Genomic DNA, 20676 nt, shown 5'->3' with positions numbered 1-20676 from the left:
ACTAGGAAGCACCTGTGAGAACGAATGAGACTTAACAGAAACTTCTTTTTACATAAGGCTTTCATCTTAAGAATCAAACCAAATGCCCCAAATGTAGTACTTACATCATCACCAGGTCTAAATGGGTTCCCTCTGCCTCCAACTCCTCCGGATATACTAAATCCAAGCTCTGGGTCCTTTTCAATTCTCACACGCATCTGCAGATGTAAAAAAAAAAACAGCATTGAGAGATAATCAGTGGATGTACTATTAAACGCATATTTCAGTTTGACAAAGGATGTCAAAAATCTCTTGAAATGGCAATTAGTACATACCTCTTGGCCCTGTCTTAGGGGACCTTGTGCCTGTGGATATGCAGGCTGGTGTGCAACTTTTAACATCAGATAATCAATAAGTTGCTCTCGAGAGGGATGTCTTGCCATTGTTGCCTGAGGAGGAGGAGGGTGACCTTGACCATAGTTCCCCTGAGGTCTAGAAAGCTGACACGTTTGCCCATTAGTTAGCGGTACCTAAACAGATCAAATGACATATGTAATCATTAAATATATTTAACAAAAGTTGGAGCTGTGTTTTATTGAAGGTTATCTAAGATTACAGTACAGCTTTAGATAAAAGGGTTGAACTACTGCAGCAGGCTCCATTAGAGAAAGAGGTGAGATGGGAATGGGATGAGGAAAATCTAGTGAAAATGAAAATACCCTGTTCATTGTAGAGGTAATGGTTGCAAATGCTTAGTTGCTATAGCATGCAAAAGCAATGTGATGGCATTCTCTGTCATAACAAGGATCCAGTTGACACTAATGGAGCCAGTCCCAAACTATCCTGTACCTTCATCTCAAAACAAATTACACAAATAGAAAACACAGTAAAACCGCAAAAAAACATATTTAAAAACTACTTGTTTACTTAGGCTTATACAATGAGGTAAAGGATATCTACCACTGTAGTTGCTTAATAACTACTACTGAAGGAAACCAATAATCTTAGTTTTCCTGGGACCTGGCACTGGTGCTGTAATAGTGCAATAGGACAATGAGAAACCTAGATTGAGAAGGAAGGCTTCATGGAACCATACAGTGCTAAGTACTTTATGAATGTACAGGGGAGAAGGACCTCCAATGAATTTGTTGTCTTTAATTTGTTCGATTCTAGCTGTTCAGGGCATTTTGTAATGAGAAAGCATTCAACAAATGCCTCTCAAAATGAACGCAAATTTCAACTGTCGGGATGCTAAGTTAACAAATGGAAGAATAAATGAATTCTGAGTCATTTAGGCATGTGTCTAAAATCCATGGGTCAGGATTTCAAAAACATGTAACCAGGTCTAAAAGTAATCTGTCAACTCTGGTATAAATTTGACACCTGGTATAGACAGCATCTGCTGGTCCCAGCATCTTGATTTTTTAACTGGCTAGTACACTTTGATTCCCCCCCTTCCGAAGATAGCCAGATTGTTGGTACGTTTTAGGTCTCGCCTAGGCAGCGCATGCACTGTCTCTTCGAGACATGCTCTACCTACAATATGGGCTTTGAGCACAGTCCATCTTTTTAATGGGTTTGTCTTACTCTCCTTCGTAAATTTCGGCTTTTGATTGGTCTAGTTCCTCCTTTTGTACTTTTGTTACCTCCCATACAGACTGCCCCGCTACATGTGCTCTTACGATACTTTCGGAGCACTCTTTTCTTGGTTGGCCTGCCTATGCTTGTGTTAAGTGTTGTGTTTTGTTTACTTTGTGTGTTCTCAACCGCTTCCTTTTTCCTGGTTCATGCTTGTCCTCTGTTACTGCTTTCCCCTCCCACCCACTGTTTCTTGGTGTCCCCTTCGACCCAAACCGTGCGCTGGGCTTCAGGTTTCAGCCAGCGCCTCTTTTTATGCAATGCGGCCACTTCGGGTGGCCAGGCGCTTTTAGTGCATGGCGTAAAAGATTAATCTACATAGGCCCGTGCTTAATTTTTCAGCACAGTGCCTGCTATCATGAAATGTAAGCACCTCGGGGGGGGGGGGCTGGGTCTCATGCTTTTCTTTTTTACTGCATGGTAAAACTTATCTACTCCGGCGCTGCGATTCATTTTTCAGCTTGGAGCCCACTTTCATGCAATGTGGACACTTCAGGAGGAAACACGCTTTTCTTTTTCACTGCACGGCATAACGCCAATAATTATATGCGTTTCTTTCTACTCCTGTTGCATTCTACTGGTTTACAATATCTTCTGTAAGTGAATTCTTTAAAACATGACAGCCACCAAAAGCTAGTCTACAGCTGTCAAAAATAGGGTGGTACAGGACTGCTTCATTAGAGGTATGACCAGACCAGCGTGGACGAGTTCAGAAGCACTACATCCGCTCTGATCCGGACTACAGTGCTTCTGTCAACAAGGCGTGGAAGCTCAATACGCACATGTGCAAGCATACTGGCGAGGTAAGAGTGGGTTTGTTTTATTTTGCAACTACACATGGGATTTTTAGTTTATAAACACACAGGTCACCATAAATGCCTCAGCTTAGCTTTTCGGAATGCTGTCTTTTGTCTTTCTGAAACAAATGTGCTCCACTGACGACATTTGTGTTTCGAAAACACACACAACATTCAAGGCTTTTTGTCTGCCTGTAGGGGCGACCTGTAAATGCTTAAGAATCTGACACCTAGAAGCATTTCCCCATGAATATCAGGAAAAGACACAGGGCTGTGAAAGAGCTGTCCTATTGAAAGACCTAAACCTAACCGCCAAAGGGGTTCATTGCAACAAAGCTGACCCAAGATCCAGACTGGATTAGTGGCTTTATATAGCTTTTCTAGGGTTCTCAAAATCAGAACTGTTGCGAGCAGGCCCTGTGGTGTTTGTAACTTCCATAGCCAGTTCTGTTTTCTATTTTTTCTGCCAATATCAGTTAGCATTATAACAGTCATAGTTGAGATCTTAGGATTGTAAGTGTGGGTGTGGACCCAAATAGTCTAACATGCGAAGTGCTGTCCATGTAAAAACTCAAGACTATCTCAGTGTCTGGTGTGATGTGACTCGTTTTAGAGCTACAACTCGTGCACAGAAGAGTACTGTAAGCAATCAAGTTGAATAATGACCTCAATGTCTCCTACATTTCTGCTCCTGGTCCCAAGTTCCCTGTGTCCCCTGCATATGACCACCAGAAAGGGTCACACATTTGTAATTGCTGCAGTTTCAGAGAGGATGACAATGGATACCAATTTTGTTTTCATCAAAACGGAAATGCCACAGTTGGTGATAATGTAGTGTTTTGTTGGCGGTCTAAGGCCGTGTTTACTTAATTAAAATGTCTCTTCATTGGCTCCTATTCATGTACTCCTTGTCGTGTTGAAGTAGCTCCAGAATTAACAGTTCTTCCACACCTCAGAATGTAACCAAGTCATGTAACTAATATGCGCATACGTACGCACACACACTCTCTCTCTGTCTCTCACCCACACACTCTTTTCCAATTACACCACCTTCCCCCGTCACATCCGGTTTGCTGTCTGTAATCGGTCTCAACAGTCATTAGGTGCCACACGTACCCTTCTAGGTCGTGCTGCTCCTGCTTCAATAAAACATGTTCTCAGAAACTCATTCAAGGTATTAGAACAAAGGATGCACTCAGGGGCGTAGCTTGCTCATTGAGATTGGGGAGTGTGAGCTTCAGCTTTTCAAACAATCAATGTGGCATATTATATTAAAACACATTATACAACAAGCATAGTGCAGTAGAAATGCGGATTCTGCAGGAGCACTAAGTGAGAGAAAACACATGCACTATGCAGTCCTATACTGTGCTTATTAGTGTAAAAGCTTCCCCTTTAAAAAACAGTAGATGTTGTAGCACCCAGGATAATGTGCTGCATGGCTAAATACTTATAAGGTTCCGAAGGCAAGACCTATTGGCTATGCCAATGCTTGTTAAATATTAATGTGACTAGTTTGAATAAAATACTTCTCCGGACTGGTCACCGATGTAGAGTGCATGAGGCTTAGGTCGCACAATCTGTTTTCCCACAAGTTTGATATCAGATGTGCTGCTGCATCCTGGACTCCTTGTAAAGGTAGGATTTGGCTACAGACGAAGCCGTCATATGGGCTGTTGCGGTAATCTAAGCAAGAGTTGTACCGATAACAACGGCTATGTAGTTAATCAAAAGAAGTGCGAAGAGTCTCGACCTCAGTGACCAGCATAGCACCCATGCCAAAAATACCCCATGCACCTCCCCTGAGCAACTTGTATATGGTATTTCATTTTCCTGACCCAATGTGGATTCTAATATACATAACATAACTATAACTAATAAAAGAAAATACTAAATAATTTAAAGAGAAGGCAGAGGTGTGAAATAAGACTGGGCAACCCAACATGCGCCCCATAAATCCGATGTACTGGCTGCACAACACGGATGCAACTTTCATAAATAGGAATGAGATGTCTTTGAACGCTCGCCAGAAACTTGTAGTTTTATTTGGAAAGCAGTGTGCCGTTCACAATCACTCATCGCTCTACTGGACAAGAAGTGCGTGAATTCAGCTCTGGCAGCATGTCATTTGTGTAGAGGGAAAGAACTGTCTGCTTGCACTCTCTAGATTGAAGATTAATCTAGCTCAAGAACAGAGCAAACAAGTTTGGGTCAATAAAAACATAGAAGGATGTAGTGAGCTAAAACTTGGGCTTGCTATGTCCACCCTGATGTGATACTGTGAATCAACCCGCGATGACTCATACATGCTTCAGTATAATTATATGATTGCCAATCATAATCTCAATGGGGCATAGCACAAATAGGCACAATAAAAAGCATCCTAAAGCTTCCACAAGCATGTGTTGCAGAATGGGCAAAAATAGGGATAATGTGACATTTGTCTCCTATGCTACCACAGAACGAACATCATGGACTCTCCAATTCTAAGCCAAATGCAATCAAGGCTTGTTGCATGACGTGCATTTAAGTAGTGAAATTGTGCACCAACCAACAAGGAGCTCCAATAAATATAACCCTGTTCCTCATCAGCAACCCATACACAGTCCAAATTTGAGCTACCATTGTCCAGGCAGGCGTAGGCAAGTAGTCTACATATTGATCTCCTTCACAGATATATCAAAGCTGTACTTCAATCGTTTACTCTGGCACCAAGACGTACATCTAATGTACGAGTTACTTACCTTCGGTAATGATGTATCTGGTAGAGACGATTCTAGCTGCAGATTCCTTAACGTAGAATATTCCCCAGGTGTGAGACTGGACCCAGACATGGGCATGACGTCAGCGAGGTCACATAAGCCCCACCCCGGCGCGCTGACGTCAGTTTGCTTCTGAGAACTTTTCTGCGCCATACCAAAACTGAGCATGGGAACAGTGTGCAAAAAAAACAGATAGACAAAATAGAGAGAAACAAAGGTGATAAACACCCTAGGAGGCACCAAGGCACCAGAAGGCGACAACAGCAGGCCAGAGCAGGAACGAGCAGAGCACCACTCTGAGGTACTACTGGTGTAAACCAAGGCGAAAACACCAAGTGACAGTAAAGCACTAGCAGGCCAGAGGAGCTAAGCCACTGCAAGAAAAGCGTAAGCACCACTCCGTGGAACCACCTTGCAAGCCATGGCGAGAGCCACCCTGGAGGCACAAGCATGAGAAAGCGTCGAGACAGAAAGTAAGAGAAAGAAAGTCTGCAAATACAAACACAAGGGAAAGGGCCATAAGTACGGAAACAGAAGAGCAACAGTAATCCATCTCCAGACTATACTGCCAAGAATGCCCATAGCTCCTGAAAGTAGGAGGAGGTCAAGGACAGGCAAAAGAACCCCCAACGAAAAAGACCAGGAGGGGATCAGAACCCCAACAACAGAGAGAAAGAGACAAAGTCGTCCCTCACGCTGGAGGGAAACCAACCGGATGGATGCCTGACCAGAGGAAAAGGACGAGGACACCCATGGAAGACAAGACACCCAAAGGGAGGCGACTGCAGAAAACCCAAGCAGAGGGTCCTAGCAGAACAGAGAGGAAGGGTGGGTTGTGAAGGAATCTGCGGCTAGAAGCGTCTCAACCAGATACATCGTTACTAAAAGTAAGTAACTCGTACATCTGATAGAGACTACTAGCCGCAGATTCCTTAACATAGAATAGATACCCAAGCCATACCCAAAGGGGAGGAGGGTCTGCGAGAGGACCTCTCCAGCTTCAGACGAGCACAAGACCCCCAACAGGGGACCAGTCACAGGGACAAGGAAAAATAGCCCCGACCACCGCAACAGGGAATGAGTCACAGGCCCTGAGCTGAAGAGAACCTCAAAATTGTGGAGGAACACCAGCCCCACAGGGGATGTGTCATGACGGCAAGAGACAACCCAGCCTCCACCAACAGGCGAAGCAAGGGTAAAACGAAGGAGGCCAGACCACCTCAAGCCCAGTCAACTTACCAGGGACCTCCATCGGAAGCCCCAAGGTACAGACAAAGCAGAGGAAGAAGAGCCACCTACAGACTCCAACGAGAACGGGTAGAAGTACAGCAAACCCCTCCACCGGGAAACAACCCAGTGAAGAGGGCCGCTGAGCCCCTTAGAGCTCGAAGGCAAGACAGAACAGCGCCGCAGCAAGAAGGCATGCAGAAGAGGAAGAACAAGATCTCACAACGGCCCAGGCCAAGTCAAGGTCACCGGCCACAGAGCAGAAGAGTAGGCGGGGCAGCCAGCTGCTGACAACGCCACGAAACTAAACGCCCGTACCAAGCCAGACGCAGGCTCAGAACAAGGGGCAGGACTAGTAAACCAATCCACTAAGTAGTGGAACCCCACCCTCAAGCAGCGGAGAAGACCGGAACGGCTGCACCGCTAAAAGGACAGATTGAAGAAGGAGATCGCACACGCGACATACCGCAACACCACAGAGAGTAGAGGCCAAAAGGACGACTACACCTCCCCAGCAATTTATAGGGCTATATAATAGCTACCACTACCCCACATAGGGCATGTTACATCCCAGGAACATGGGAACCCTCTTAGGATAAAATATCCGCAGCAGAGGACAACAAAGAAGACCCGCAAAGGAACCACACAGGGCCTGCCAATCAGCCAAAAAGAAGACACAGAAGGCCTAATCTCAGGGCCCACACGGCTGACCAACAGCCAAAACCACAATCAAACAGGGGCCGGACCAGCAGCCAACAGCACCAAAGTCCAACAAAGGACTGGAAGGCACAATAACTACACAGAATACACACAACCGGGCTACCTGCAACAAGGCCCCAGAACACAATGGAAGAATACCTCACAAAACCAGAATGACTCACCGGTCAATCTCAAAACCAGAATGACCTACCGGACACTGAGGGGGGGAAGAAGGAGGAGGAGGACGAAGCCCCGCCAGAAACCTCTGAATGACAGAGTCCGCAGGGGCATGAACAAAAGAGTGCCATCAAAAGGAAGGTCCACCAACCGTTCCCAAACGTTCTCCGGGAACACACTATCCCGTAGCCAGGCATGTCGGCGAAGGGCCACAGAAGAAGCCATGGTACGACCAAGCACCTCCGAAATGTCCAGAGCGGAGCGAAGAATGAATGACGCCAGCTCCTGGCCATCCAACACATGGGGCCGCAGATCAACACACGCACCCCCGAGAAACAGCAGACAGAAGGGACTCAGCCGAATCTCACAAGCAAGAAGTGGCCCTAGCCAGGACGCACAGAGTGTTAAGGGCCCGCAAGGCCGCGCTGGTAGAAGCGAAGATATTGTGCCCCCAGGAATCTAACCAGCGGGCCTCCCGTGACGCGGGAGACAACACCGATGGCAGGGAGGGAAAGGCCGTCTGTGAACGAGGACCCCTGGTAGAAGGGTAAAGGGAAAGACAGACAGGGTCATGAGGCGCAGGACGATGTCAGTGCAGAAGTTGTTGGGGCACCGGGTCCCCTGTGGCTGGCCGCCCCCAAGCCCCCAAAAGTGAAGTGTGGAGCTAAGCCTCAAAGGGAAGAAGCAGCACCGGACCACCAGAGCCCTGATGGAGGACCTCCAGAAGATGATCCGTGGGGAAATGGGAAGCTGGATCGTCCATGCGCAGGATGCCCTCAGCCGTAGAAACAGCCAGAGCGAAGGCAGCACCCGCTTCCATAGGGCCCCGCGGTGGGGAAAGCAGCTCCTCTGGGGGCGACGGCTGCAAGCTAAGGCGGCCGTCGCCCAGTCCCACCGGAGGAAGGAAAGGCCAAGACCGGAAAGGTGGGAAAGAGGCCGAGGAATGGGGGACCTGAGGCGCCTCCATCGAAGACTGCGGTCGCGGTGACGGCGAGGAGCCGTCCTTAGACGAAGCCGGGGAACAAGCCACGACGGGTCTCCGGAGAAGACGAAACCATCAACCACCGAACCTCCGGGGAGGAGGGGGTGATCGAAGACGAATCAGCAACCCGACGCCGGTCAGGCGCAGTAGAGTCTGCGACCAGGAGCAGGTCAATGTCGACCAGCGCAGCAGGGGACACTGGAACGACCTCTGCTCCAACGCGCGTCGCAGGAGACGGGCGGCTAAGGAACGGTGCCGAAAAGGCGTCGACTCGACCCCCAACGAGGCAGCCACCTGCAAGGAGGGACGAGGGGGGCTAGAGGACATGCCCCGTCCCCTAGCCAGCCAAATGCGGCACCGCCAGGGCCAGCAACCGCCGATGCCCGAAGGGCGTCTCCTCAGACAAGGCCGCCGCCTGCCCAGAGGACCGAGGGGGACTCGGGGGCACGCCGAGCCCCTACAACCTCCCACGACACCACAGGGGCCCCGCGAGGGTTTGCGGCGAGGCAGAGGCACATGGTCCGAAGGAGAGAACCCCGAAGGGTCGCACCCCGACGGCACCACATCCTCCGAGCCTGTTGGCACTGGGGCCAGAGCCACTGGCAACGCCGTAGAGGTCCCTGCCCGCGGCAAGGGATCTGTAGATGTCCCAGGAGGAGGAAGAGGAGCCAACAAGGCCTGCAAGGCCGCCGCACAGGCCTCCATCTGGGCTCTAGTCGCCCCTGCACCGGAAAACAGCGGATAGGGTGAAGACGCGCGGGACAGCACCATCCGCAGAGAACCCACGCCCCCAACAGGCCGTGGACCGGCCCTTGGGGACAAACTGCGACACTTAACAGGTGAGCTATGCTCTTGCGGCCTGGGAGAAGGACGATGTCGGAGACGCAGGCGGCAGTTCTTGAAATCGTCCGTGGGGGACGGACGCAGTGACGATGCCGACCTGGACATGCATGCCGAGAGGAGTTTTATCCGGCGCTCCCGCCGGGACTTCAGTTTCAGTTGCTGACACGCCTCACGGTCTGTGGAGTCGTGGTGCTCTCCCATACACCACATGTAGATGGAGTGACGGTCCGTCCCCGACATCTGGTGCGGGCAAAATGAGCACGTTTTGAAGCCTGAAGGCTTTCGCACACTGTTCTCAAGAAAAAACGCTCAATGCGAAAAAGGGAGGCCTGAAAACAGGCCAGGAGTACAAGATCCAGGTCCGCGTTGCACACGGAAAAGAAGAAAACTGACATCAGCGTGCCGGGGTGGGGCTTATGTGACCTCGCTGATGTCACGCCCACGGAGGACGTCGGCGGAGTCGCGTGGCACCGCCCCCCCGCCACGCAGGGATGCTGGGCAAGAAAGTTTTCTGGGCCCAGTCTCATGCCTGGGGAATATTCTACGTTAAGGAATCTGCGGCTAGTAGTCTCTATCAGATTCACAGCTCTTTGTATCAGACACAAAGAGCTACAAAGAAAGGGCACCACTTACCTCCAAAGTCTGGTCTGCAGGTTTCATACTATGAAATAGCTAAGATCTTCAAACACTTTGATCCCTGTAGTTGTTGTACCCAACCCTAAATTCAAATGGCATTGCCCTAGAACATGAATATTTGGTGCTATGGCTTCAATCCTGTGGAACTTCCTTACAACAGAAAGAAGAAAAACAATCTGCCCTTCCTCAAAACCCTGCTGCTGACAATTTTGCCACTTACCATTCTCTCCTCTATTCCACTGATGCTTCATCTCCTTACTGCCCTATTACCCATCTTCAAATCTAGCCTAGTTTTGAAAAGGCGTCAGGACTGCAAAAGGTTGCATTAAATGTACATCAAATAAATGGAATACTTTACTTTTATAAATATTCACCTTTTTCATACTCTCTGCAGGCCCATCCTTGAGGCTGAGTGTAGCAGTTGAGTAGGTCTGCGGTCCTGATAGAAACACATCATCCTGGCATGGCTCTCCAGTGCTGCCTGCCTGGGGATGCTTAAAGATGGAATTAAAAACCGCATTATACACAAAAGTTGATAATTATATATTTTAAAAAGCTACTCCTTTTAACAGGTGAAATTTGGAATCAGTTTATATAGTTGTGTTACCTTTTTTCACTTATCTTGGTATGCCAGACATGTATATGATTTCCTGGACAGACATTGCACATCCTGACTCATTATGCCTGAAGAGCAAGCGTGCAAATATGATACTCTGGAAATCGCTTCCAGAGCTACTTAAAATCATCAAAGTCAAAACATAAGTTTTGTCTGGCTGCAGTGCAAGCATTGGCATTCTTGGCAAGCATTGTCAATTCTATGCAAAATTACTCAGTATCTGTACCTGGGCTGCGTCAAACTGAAGCAATGTCCTCCACTGCTTAGTTCTGATCTGCAAGTACATTTGAGGCTTCTTGAACACTTCCAAATACAATAATTTAATCAGGACACCCACTCTTCATTAATTCAATTTGAAACCAAGTTGCATTGTGGTCTCTCCAGATTTCCTTACAGCGTGCTATGGATTCACTTAGATCTGAAGAACTAAGATGACCTATGTCCTAAAAGTACTTTTGATTCCTCAGTATCGCTATACTATATTTGCAAGATAAACAATGATCATTGGTTTAGAGCCATTTAAAGGATGGCTCACTACCTGCTTTTGAAACAAACACCTAAGGATTCCCCTAACATTTCAAGAGTTGAAACACTGGTAAAGAAATCTTAGGATAACTTAGGACAAGATCTCCTTTTCTTCTTCCTTCGTTGTGGAAACCCAGTCATCACAGGTATCAATTAATCAGATAAATACCTTTAGAAGAACAGTGTCCAGCGCAGTTGTGGGTTAGCCAGATTCATGATGGATTCTTAGGTTAACCTCTGACAATGTAAATGAGCTACGTTTAGAACCCTTCCATGTAAAATCAACTTTTGGGGACATTTTGAAAATCGAACATGTATCTGAAACACTGTATGTCCCATTGGGCCGCCTGATCCAAGTACCTAACAGCAGAAAAATTCCTTTCAGATATAGTTACAACGTGAAAGAAAATCATTTAGTCTTTTCTTAGTTCTGTTGTCTTTCTGTGCACTAGTAGGTTCAGTCCCCCAATGTAATCTAGTTTGATGCACACAGTGCTACCATTAGTTACAACTAATCTACTAAACAATAACTAAAATAATCTTTAAAGTCATAGGAGCTTTTAGGGTTTTATTCATTTGGCCTTAGGAACCACTTAGGGTTATCCAGAGCAAGCTGCTTGGGAAATGTCAGGGTTTGCCAAGAGTAGTTAGGACTAACAGCATTTGTCACAGGGTGTTGTTTCTGTGTTTTGTCTAATTTCTACAAATTACCTCCCAACAATAAAGTACTTGCAACACAGGTTCTTCTCTGCAGCTTCATAAGACGCTATGTAGAAGGATAATTACATGCATACGAGAGAAGAACGTGTTCTCATTCATTGACAAATCTCAATGTAAGCCAAAAACAAACGATTTCAGGCATGTTGATCCCTCCTGTGACGACCTCTTGACTGTTTTTACACCCACAGTGATATTCAGTTCCATAAAGTTGGTGTTGCTGCCAGCAGGTACCGGGGTCAGGGTACTAACACAGGCTGAAGCCCAGGGCTGCCATTGTGTACCAGGATCTCAGTCTTTAGTAGGCACTGACGATGCAGCTACTTGTGTGGCATGTATTCACTCCTTTGCTCTTTGCCTGCTGGACGTGACGTGGCTGTATAAGGATCCCAGTGGAGAAAAGAGATCCAAGGTGCTGGCATAGGATGTGGTTGAAGGCCTTGCAAATCTAAATGGTTAGACACCAAATGAAGTCAAGCCATTAAATAGCTGGATGATTTCATTGGCATCTTCCATGTGTTTTCTTTCACACACAGTCATCTCGTTTGTTATATCCATTTGTAAGTCGATTTTTTGTACTTTTTCCTGTCTCGTGTTAAGCTAAAAAGCAGATTTTTTCTAAAAATAAAGTGTCTTGGTATTCCAAGCCCTCTTTCCCTTTTCCCACAAAATGTTTAAATAAATAATTGTGGATATATATTTAATACACTCAAAGTGTAAGAATTCACATCAATTCATGAGAAATATTTAACCCTGAGAACCTTTTCTGCTCTCTATGCATAGATTCCCAGATTCACAGGATCACTCCCTGCCTTCCGCGGGAGCTTTTAGCAGCCAAACTTTATCAGCCCTGACTATTTTGAGTTCTCAGCGCCTGAGTGCGCTTTTTAAACCCACCCTCTCCTTACCTGTTCAGGGTCCTTGCCCTTGTTCCCTCCCTCCCGCGCAGCCGAGTTGGACGCTGCAGCGGTAGCCCTCACACTCGCTTCCCGCCTTCAGCGGGCGCCCTCCCGGCCACGACCACTTCTTGGCCACGCCCCCTTGGACACTATTTAGCAGCTGAGTGCTAGCTGACTCGCCACAGGATCACTCCCTGCCTTCCGCGGGAGCTTTTAGCAGCCAAACTTTATCAGCCCTGACTATTTTGAGTTCTCAGCGCCTGAGTGCGCTTTTTAAACCCACCCTCTCCTTACCTGTTCAGGGTCCTTGCCCTTGTTCCCTCCCTCCCGCGCAGCCGAGTTGGACGCTGCAGCGGTAGCCCTCACACTCGCTTCCCGCCTTCAGCGGGCGCCTTCCCGGCCACGCCCACTTCTTGGCCACGCCCCCTTGGACACTATTTAGCAGCTGAGTGCTAGCTGACTCGCCACAGGATCACTCCCTGCCTTCCGCGGGAGCTTTTAGCAGCCAAACTTTATCAGCCCTGACTATTTTGAGTTCTCAGCGCCTGAGTGCGCTTTTTAAACCCACCCTCTCCTTACCTGTTCAGGGTCCTTGCCCTTGTTCCCTCCCTCCCGCGCAGCCGAGTTGGACGCTGCAGCGGTAGCCCTCACACTCGCTTCCCGCCTTCAGCGGGCGCCCTCCCGGCCACGCCCACTTCTTGGCCACGCCCCCTTGGACACTATTTAGCAGCTGAGTGCTAGCTGACTCGCCACAGGATCACTCCCTGCCTTCCGCGGGAGCTTTTAGCAGCCAAACTTTATCAGCCCTGACTATTTTGAGTTCTCAGCGCCTGAGTGCGCTTTTTAAACCCACCCTCTCCTTACCTGTTCAGGGTCCTTGCCCTTGTTCCCTCCCTCCCGCGCAGCCGAGTTGGACGCTGCAGCGGTAGCCCTCACACTCGCTTCCCGCCTTCAGCGGGCGCCCTCCCGGCCACGCCCACTTCTTGGCCACGCCCCCTTGGACACTATTTAGCAGCTGAGTGCTAGCTGACTCGCCACAGGATCACTCCCTGCCTTCCGCGGGAGCTTTTAGCAGCCAAACTTTATCAGCCCTGACTATTTTGAGTTCTCAGCGCCTGAGTGCGCTTTTTAAACCCACCCTCTCCTTACCTGTTCAGGGTCCTTGCCCTTGTTCCCTCCCTCCCGCGCAGCCGAGTTGGACGCTGCAGCGGTAGCCCTCACACTCGCTTCCCGCCTTCAGCGGGCGCCTTCCCGGCCACGCCCACTTCTTGGCCACGCCCCCTTGGACACTATTTAGCAGCTGAGTGCTAGCTGACTCGCCACAGGATCACTCCCTGCCTTCCGCGGGAGCTTTTAGCAGCCAAACTTTATCAGCCCTGACTATTTTGAGTTCTCAGCGCCTGAGTGCGCTTTTTAAACCCACCCTCTCCTTACCTGTTCAGGGTCCTTGCCCTTGTTCCCTCCCTCCCGCGCAGCCGAGTTGGACGCTGCAGCGGTAGCCCTCACACTCGCTTCCCGCCTTCAGCGGGCGCCCTCCCGGCCACGCCCACTTCTTGGCCACGCCCCCTTGGACACTATTTAGCAGCTGAGTGCTAGCTGACTCGCCACAGGATCACTCCCTGCCTTCCGCGGGAGCTTTTAGCAGCCAAACTTTATCAGCCCTGACTATTTTGAGTTCTCAGCGCCTGAGTGCGCTTTTTAAACCCACCCTCTCCTTACCTGTTCAGGGTCCTTGCCCTTGTTCCCTCCCTCCCGCGCAGCCGAGTTGGACGCTGCAGCGGTAGCCCTCACACTCGCTTCCCGCCTTCAGCGGGCGCCCTCCCGGCCACGCCCACTTCTTGGCCACGCCCCTCGGATCTCACCTTCCACTCTCACTACTTAACATGTGCCTCTACCGTTCGCGCAGCGGACGGGCGCAGCGGGCGCGCCGTTTGCGCGCCGAAGGCGCGCCTAAGGCAAGCCCGTCTGCGCCCGTCCGCGACCGACCGGGACCAGGGGCCACAGATTCTGCTCCTCGTCTGGCGTATTCTTCGGCCCAACTTTCATCTTTCTCTGCCTCAATCCCTCTTTCCCCATCTATAGCCCTTCACTTATCCTCGCATGGCATTTACGCCCCCCCCCTCCCCGGTGTCGCCTTGCCTCCTTTGTCTTCTCCGATCTCTTCTCCGTCCCCCCCTCCTTGTGTTTCCCCTGTCTCCCTTAATGCCTCTTCTATTCTCCTGAACACACGCTCCGCCGTAAAAAATCAAACCGCTCTCTTCAATCTACTGGACACGGACCCCCCGGACTTTCTCTTCCTCACTGAGACTTGGTTTTCCTCTCATTCACTTCCTGACATTCTTGCCATTCTACCTGCAACTCACTATGTCCTCCGTGCCGACCGTCCAGATGGAAGACCTGGGGGCGGCGTGGCGATGATAGTCCGTCGATCCCTGCAATTCCAGCTTCTTTCGCATCCTGGCATTACCAATGTAGATTTTCTGGTGGCCCGCTCTCTCAACCTCCCGGTCCCCCTCACGGTGATTCTTCTGTACCGCCCCCCTCAGTACATGTCCTCTTTTGTGTCCTCTTTGCAGGATCTCCTGGCCACCCTGGCTGTAGACAATTCGTCGCTAATTCTGCTGGGGGATTTTAATTTCTGGCCGGGCGACCCGCAGGAGGACCCCCTTTCGAAAGACTTTTCTGCTACTCTCTGTTGTCTCAACTTTTCATCTCACGTCCTGACCCCTACCCACATCCATGGTCATACTCTTGACCAGATCTGGTCTCTCCGTTGCAATCCCCTGGTGTCTTCTATCTCCCCCTGTGGGTGGTCTGATCATTTTCTGATCTCCTTTTCAATCCCCTTAGGTCAGCCCGAGAAATCTACTTTGCCCAAGAACATCTGGGCTCGGTGCTGGAATAAGGTTGATCTTAATGATCTTTCCTCCTCTCTCTCTCTATCTGCCCCCGCTCTGACTGACCTCTCTGTGGAGAATCAGGCGGATGCCATCCACACTTGGCTTTCCGCGGCTTGTGATCTGGCCGCCCCTCTTAAAAAGATTCGATCGGCCCGTCCTCACGATGCCCATAGGTGGTTTTCGATGACCTCAGATCTCTGAAGCTTGAGCTCAGACGGTCGGAACGTCGTTGGCGCCGCACTTATTGCCCCACTCTCCGCCTGAAATATAGGGCCCTGCTCAATATTTACAAATCCGCTATTTTAACAGCCAAATCCAAATACTTCTCGGACCGCGTTGCCTTTTCGGCTAACAAAACTCGCGAGATCTTTTCTCTGGTCCGTAGCCTGGCCACTTCTGACCGTGCTGGTCTTTCCCCTGCTCCTTCGCAATCCCTCTGTCACTCCTTGAACACCTATTTCATCAATAAAATAACCATCATTAAGGCCAACATCCCAATTGTTCCTCCCCCTGATATACCGGACCATCCCCCCCTTTCTTCCCCCGTTTTTGATCACTTCACACCCATCTCACCTGAGCTTTTTCTTGGCCTCCTTGCTAAGGTCAAGTCCGGATCACCGGTGGATTGCGCACCAGCGCGCATCCTCAGAACCTTATTCACTAGTTGTCTCACCCCCCCCCTAACCTTCCTCAACTCCTGTCTGGCTCTGGGTTCTGTCCCTTCTTTTTTCAAGTCTGCCATCGTGCTTCCCATCCTGAAGAAAGCTGGCCTGGATCCCTCCCTTCCATCGAATTTTAGGCCGATCTCCCTCCTCCCCTATCTAGGGAAGATTCTCGAGAGCCATGTAACATCTTGCCTCTCTTCCTACATCGAGGGGAATAACATCTTGGCCTCCCATCAGGCCGGCTTTCGACCGGGCCACTCCACTGAGGGCGTGGTCCTTGCGGTCCTTGACGAACTGAAGGGCAAGGCCGATGGTAACCTTCCTCAGGCCTTAGTCCTTTTGGATCTGTCCGCTGCGTTTGACACGGTCGATCATACTATTCTTCTTGACCGTGTCAGCGCAGCGGGCATTCAGGGCGTTGCCCTCTCTTGGATCGCGTCCTTTCTGCAGGGACGCTCGCAGGCAGTCCACCTCTCTTCTTTCTCGGCCCCTCCCCTCCCGGTCATGTGTGGGGTACCCCAAGGTTCCTCTCTTTCCCCCCTCCTCTTTAACCTCTATATCCGCCCCCTCATTTCCTCTCTTCTTGAGCTGGGGGTCTCAGTGTATAATTACGCTGATGACCTCCAGCTCCTCTTTGATCTATCCTCTCCCACTCACTCTCTTCCCAAGCTCAGGTCAACTCTTGTCTTTATTTCTCAGTGGATGAGCTTCAATCATTTGAAGCTCAACCCTGACAAGACAGAGCTTGTCCTCACTGGTGGCCCCTCTAACCCCTGGTCCTCGGCCCACTGGCCCCTTTCTTTTGGTCCTCCACCTTCCCCGGTTCCCTCTGTCCGGACTCTGGGCATCAAGGTCAGCAATGACCTCTCGATGCATGCGCACATTAGTTCTGTCGTATCCTCTTGTTTTCTCTCCCTCCGCCTCATCCGTAAGATCTCCCGTTTTTTTTCTGTTGATGCCCTTAAAGTTATCATCACTGCCCTCATCACATCCCGCCTGGATTATGGTAATGGCCTGTATGTAGGCATTCCTGCCTACGAGACCCGTCGTCTCCAGGTCATCCAGAACCAGGCGGCCCGTCTTGTCCTTCGTTTACCTAAGTTCTCTCACATCACTCCCGCCCTAAAAACCCTTCACTGGCTCCCCGTTCAGTTCAGGTCCCAGTTTAAACTTGCCTGTCTGGCCTTTCGGGCGCAGGCCCGGTCCGCTCCTCTCTTCATCAATTCTCTGATCTCCTCCCATGCCCCTCCTCGCTCCCTCCGATCTTCCTCCCTCTCTCTTCTTCACGTTCCCCGCTTCCGTAAGTCCCGCACAGGGGGCACCCGCTTCTCTGTGCGTGCTCCACAAATCTGGAACTCTCTTCCCCTCTCTATCCGCTCCATTCCCATTTTTTCTCATTTTCGGAAAGCCCTCAAAACTTTTTTCTTTCTTCAGGCTTTCCCGGGCTAATCTCTCTCGCACCAGTTAGGCAGATTCCGATGTGTTCCTCAGCGCCAGGAAGCCGCATGGCCACAGAGCGCTTTATAAATTTCTTTTTCATTTCATTTCATTTCATTTCATTTCATTTCATTCCCTGTCTGGCGGAGGAAAACCCTGTAATCATACAACATTTAATCAATGTCATAGAAAACTTATGACAATGCAAAACAGTCAATTACATTATCTATATGTTGAGTGATAAGGCAACCTATATAATAGTATATCAAGGTGCTAGCATGCTGCACCACATGTAGGTAACAGCTGTCACCATAGGAACTGTATAGAAGACATATGCTGCAGAACCACGCCCATCAAGAGATTATACAGGCTGAAGAGGTGCCAACCTACAGAATACCTTCAGAGCGAAGTAACATTACCTCAAACATTACAATGATGCTTGGTTAACGAGTGAGATGGAGCGAGCAGCAGTCTTACACAAAGCTAGAAAAGGGACATTACATAAAAAGTCTAGTGTGGCCCCCTTATAACGTGTGGAATGTGCTGTTTGCAGCACAGGCTGAGTGTACTTGGCTTTAATATAGCAGGTTTGAAGACATTAAACTATCCACCAAGCAATGTCAGCTTTTGAAACAGTACACCCCTTGAGGGGTTTAGGAAAGCCTATAAAAAGCTGACGGGACTTTCTGAATGGTTTAGTTCTGTCAATATAATACATGAGTGCACTTTTAACTTACAGAGTGTGAAGCTCCCTTTCAGCTACCGACTCTGGCTATGGGTTAAAAATGGGTAGCTTAACAGTGTGCTTCATGTGAAATGATGAGTCAACTTTAAGCAGAAATTTAGGGTTAGTACTACCCTATTTTTATGTACCAGAATAAATTGTTCCTGTATTGTAAGACCTTGAAGCTCACAAATACATCTTGAGTGAGATAACTGCTATTAGTAAGTCCAGCTTTGATGACAAGAATTCTAAAACACACGTGTAGAGACTAGAAAAGAGGAACTATTGGTCATGTGAGGACCACACTCAGGACGATACAGGTGCAGGAGGAGGCAGCTCCTCCGCAATGGCGAAGGAGAGTCGCCCTACTGGCTCAGAGACAGCAGCTGAAAAATAAAACTATATTTTTATTAGGGATTTATTTTTCAGCTGCTGGCTGAGCCAGCATTTGTAGGGAGGGGTGGGACCGGGCCTTGGCAGATTGGGCGGAGTGATGTGCACTGCTAAGTGTGCATGTCAGTTTGGCCGGCCGTATTAGGTGCAGTTAAGTTTCTCCAACCTAGCTGTATTGCACAGCTGGCTGGAGAAACAGCACAGACTCTCTGTGCCTGAGCAAGCATTAAACCAGCCCACTCAGGCCAATCCTCGCGCTGCTCTCATGCTTGGTAACACAGTATGAGAGCAGTGCGGAGATTCGATGGGGAGTCTCTGATGCTGTGGCAAGGACAGCTAGGAGCAGAAAGAAGAGGAGCACAGAGGCACGTGGCGGCCAGCAGCATCAGGTAAGTTATATTTATTCATTATTAACACTCCCCTGCATACTCCCCTGTGCCCACTCCACCCACCCCACCACTTTTTATTTGTGTTGGCCGCCACAGCTTTAAACCCTCCACTAAATCTTTCATCACAGTGATCCAAAAAATAGACGATTGTTGTCTATTTTGGAGATAAGCTGCAACTACAGATAGGTGTATGGAAGTGTAAGCTATGCCTGCTCTGTAAAGATGTAGAAGGAAGGAAACAAACTTAAGCATGGAGACTGTAAACGGGTCTAGATACTTGGACATTTAGTAGTTTGTGGACCTTTTCCACTCAGCTGCATATTCGGTTTTTTGGTCTTTTATAGAGGAGCCATGCAATCCTGTAGGGGTTCAGGAAGCCAGGAGCCAAATTACGAAACTGAGATGTTTTTAATCTGGTTGGTTGAGTTGATCCTGATGCTGAGTTTAAAGGTTCGGCCTGAATGGGAGCTTTCTGTGAGAGCTGACTAACACATTAAGGATCACTTTGCATTTTCGGGAGTGGCGAACAGATCTACTGTTGGAGTCCCCTAGCGTTGGAATAACTTGTGAAGGACTTCTGGGTGGAGCACCCATACGTGGACCTGTTGACATGTTCCGTTGAGCAGGTCCACAAAATCATTCTCATCAACTGGTGAATGCTGTGGCTAGTTGCCCTATGACAAATCTCCTGGGCCAGTTGAGGAAGCTTTAGAGTGTGCCCCCGTCCACTTGCTTCTGGATGTAGAACATGACAGTCATGTGTAGCATGTTGCTACTGTTCTTATCAGCCATTCTAGGTATGGAAACACATCAATGGTAATGTTTTACCCTCCTCCTGACAGGTGTAGTGTGATTTGGGGGGCAGGGAGAGGGTGAGAAGGAAAACAGCGTCACTGTTTTGTAGCAGAGGAGACCCTTGCAGGGCAATCACCTACTCTCCCATGCCCATTTCTCCTGTAGGCAACTCTTTGAAAGGACTTATTCTGTTGGCGGTCCTGACTGTTGCTACTGCCGCAAGGAGGTCTCTGCCCTTAGCCTTTTTGCCTCCTCTGATGTGGGATGGATTACCATTAAAACAACCGCCGCACATGGCCTTTGGCTATGCGCTGCAGGGGTTTAGTATGCAAGTGGATGTATTTTTTTCATTCAATTTCGGATCCGCGGATAACCCACAAGTTAATCCACAGTCCTAGATTTTACACATTTTGATTTCTTTGATAACTCCGCAACTACTGAACAAATGTACACCAAATTACAAAAAGCACTCTTTCTGGACCAAGAGCTAGCTTTCTGCTGAATTTTGTGTAAATCTGTTCAGCGGTTCGCTGTAGTCATGTTCAAAAATGCAAAATCCCTATTGACATTGCATGGGGAAAAAGCGTTTTAGAACCCCCATTTTTCTCGCCCCTACTTGACGAATCACCCTGAAACTTTCCAGTCAGCAGCTGAACTAACTGGTGAACTAGTTTTGAAAATTTCGTCACGATTCGTCAAATGGCACCAAAGTTATTAGCATAAGAAAAAACAGTTTGTCTATGGGAAAAGTTGGCCCTAACTATAACAACTTACTGTCTATTGCAGGAAGGAAGGGAGGATGGAGATATGCATCTCCATCCACCCTTCCTAAAAAAAATCTATCTATCTATCTACATAGATTTTTTTTTCTCACTG

At 48.9% G+C, this 20676-nt stretch overlaps 1 protein-coding gene across 6 annotated transcripts in view; it reads right to left on the bottom strand.

Moving 5' to 3' along the window:
* ERBIN (erbb2 interacting protein) overlaps positions 1-20676 on the bottom strand; it is a 912789-nt gene that overhangs the window by 48311 nt on the left and 843802 nt on the right. For all 6 annotated transcript variants that reach the window (XM_078675167.1, XM_078675172.1, XM_078675168.1 and 3 more), the window contains 3 exons: positions 10115-10234; positions 315-509; positions 105-197 (listed from right to left, as the gene is read on the bottom strand). In XM_078675167.1, coding sequence (XP_078531293.1) covers positions 105-197; positions 315-509; positions 10115-10234 — 408 coding nt within the window. The remainder of the gene's footprint in view (positions 1-104; positions 198-314; positions 510-10114; positions 10235-20676) is intronic.

Source organism: Lissotriton helveticus, chromosome 2_1 (genome assembly GCF_964261635.1).
Source record: "Lissotriton helveticus chromosome 2_1, aLisHel1.1, whole genome shotgun sequence".
Lineage (NCBI taxonomy): Eukaryota > Metazoa > Chordata > Amphibia > Caudata > Salamandridae > Lissotriton > Lissotriton helveticus.
The sequence above is the reverse complement of the archived record's forward strand: the minus strand, read 5'-3'. Positions and strand labels throughout refer to the sequence as shown.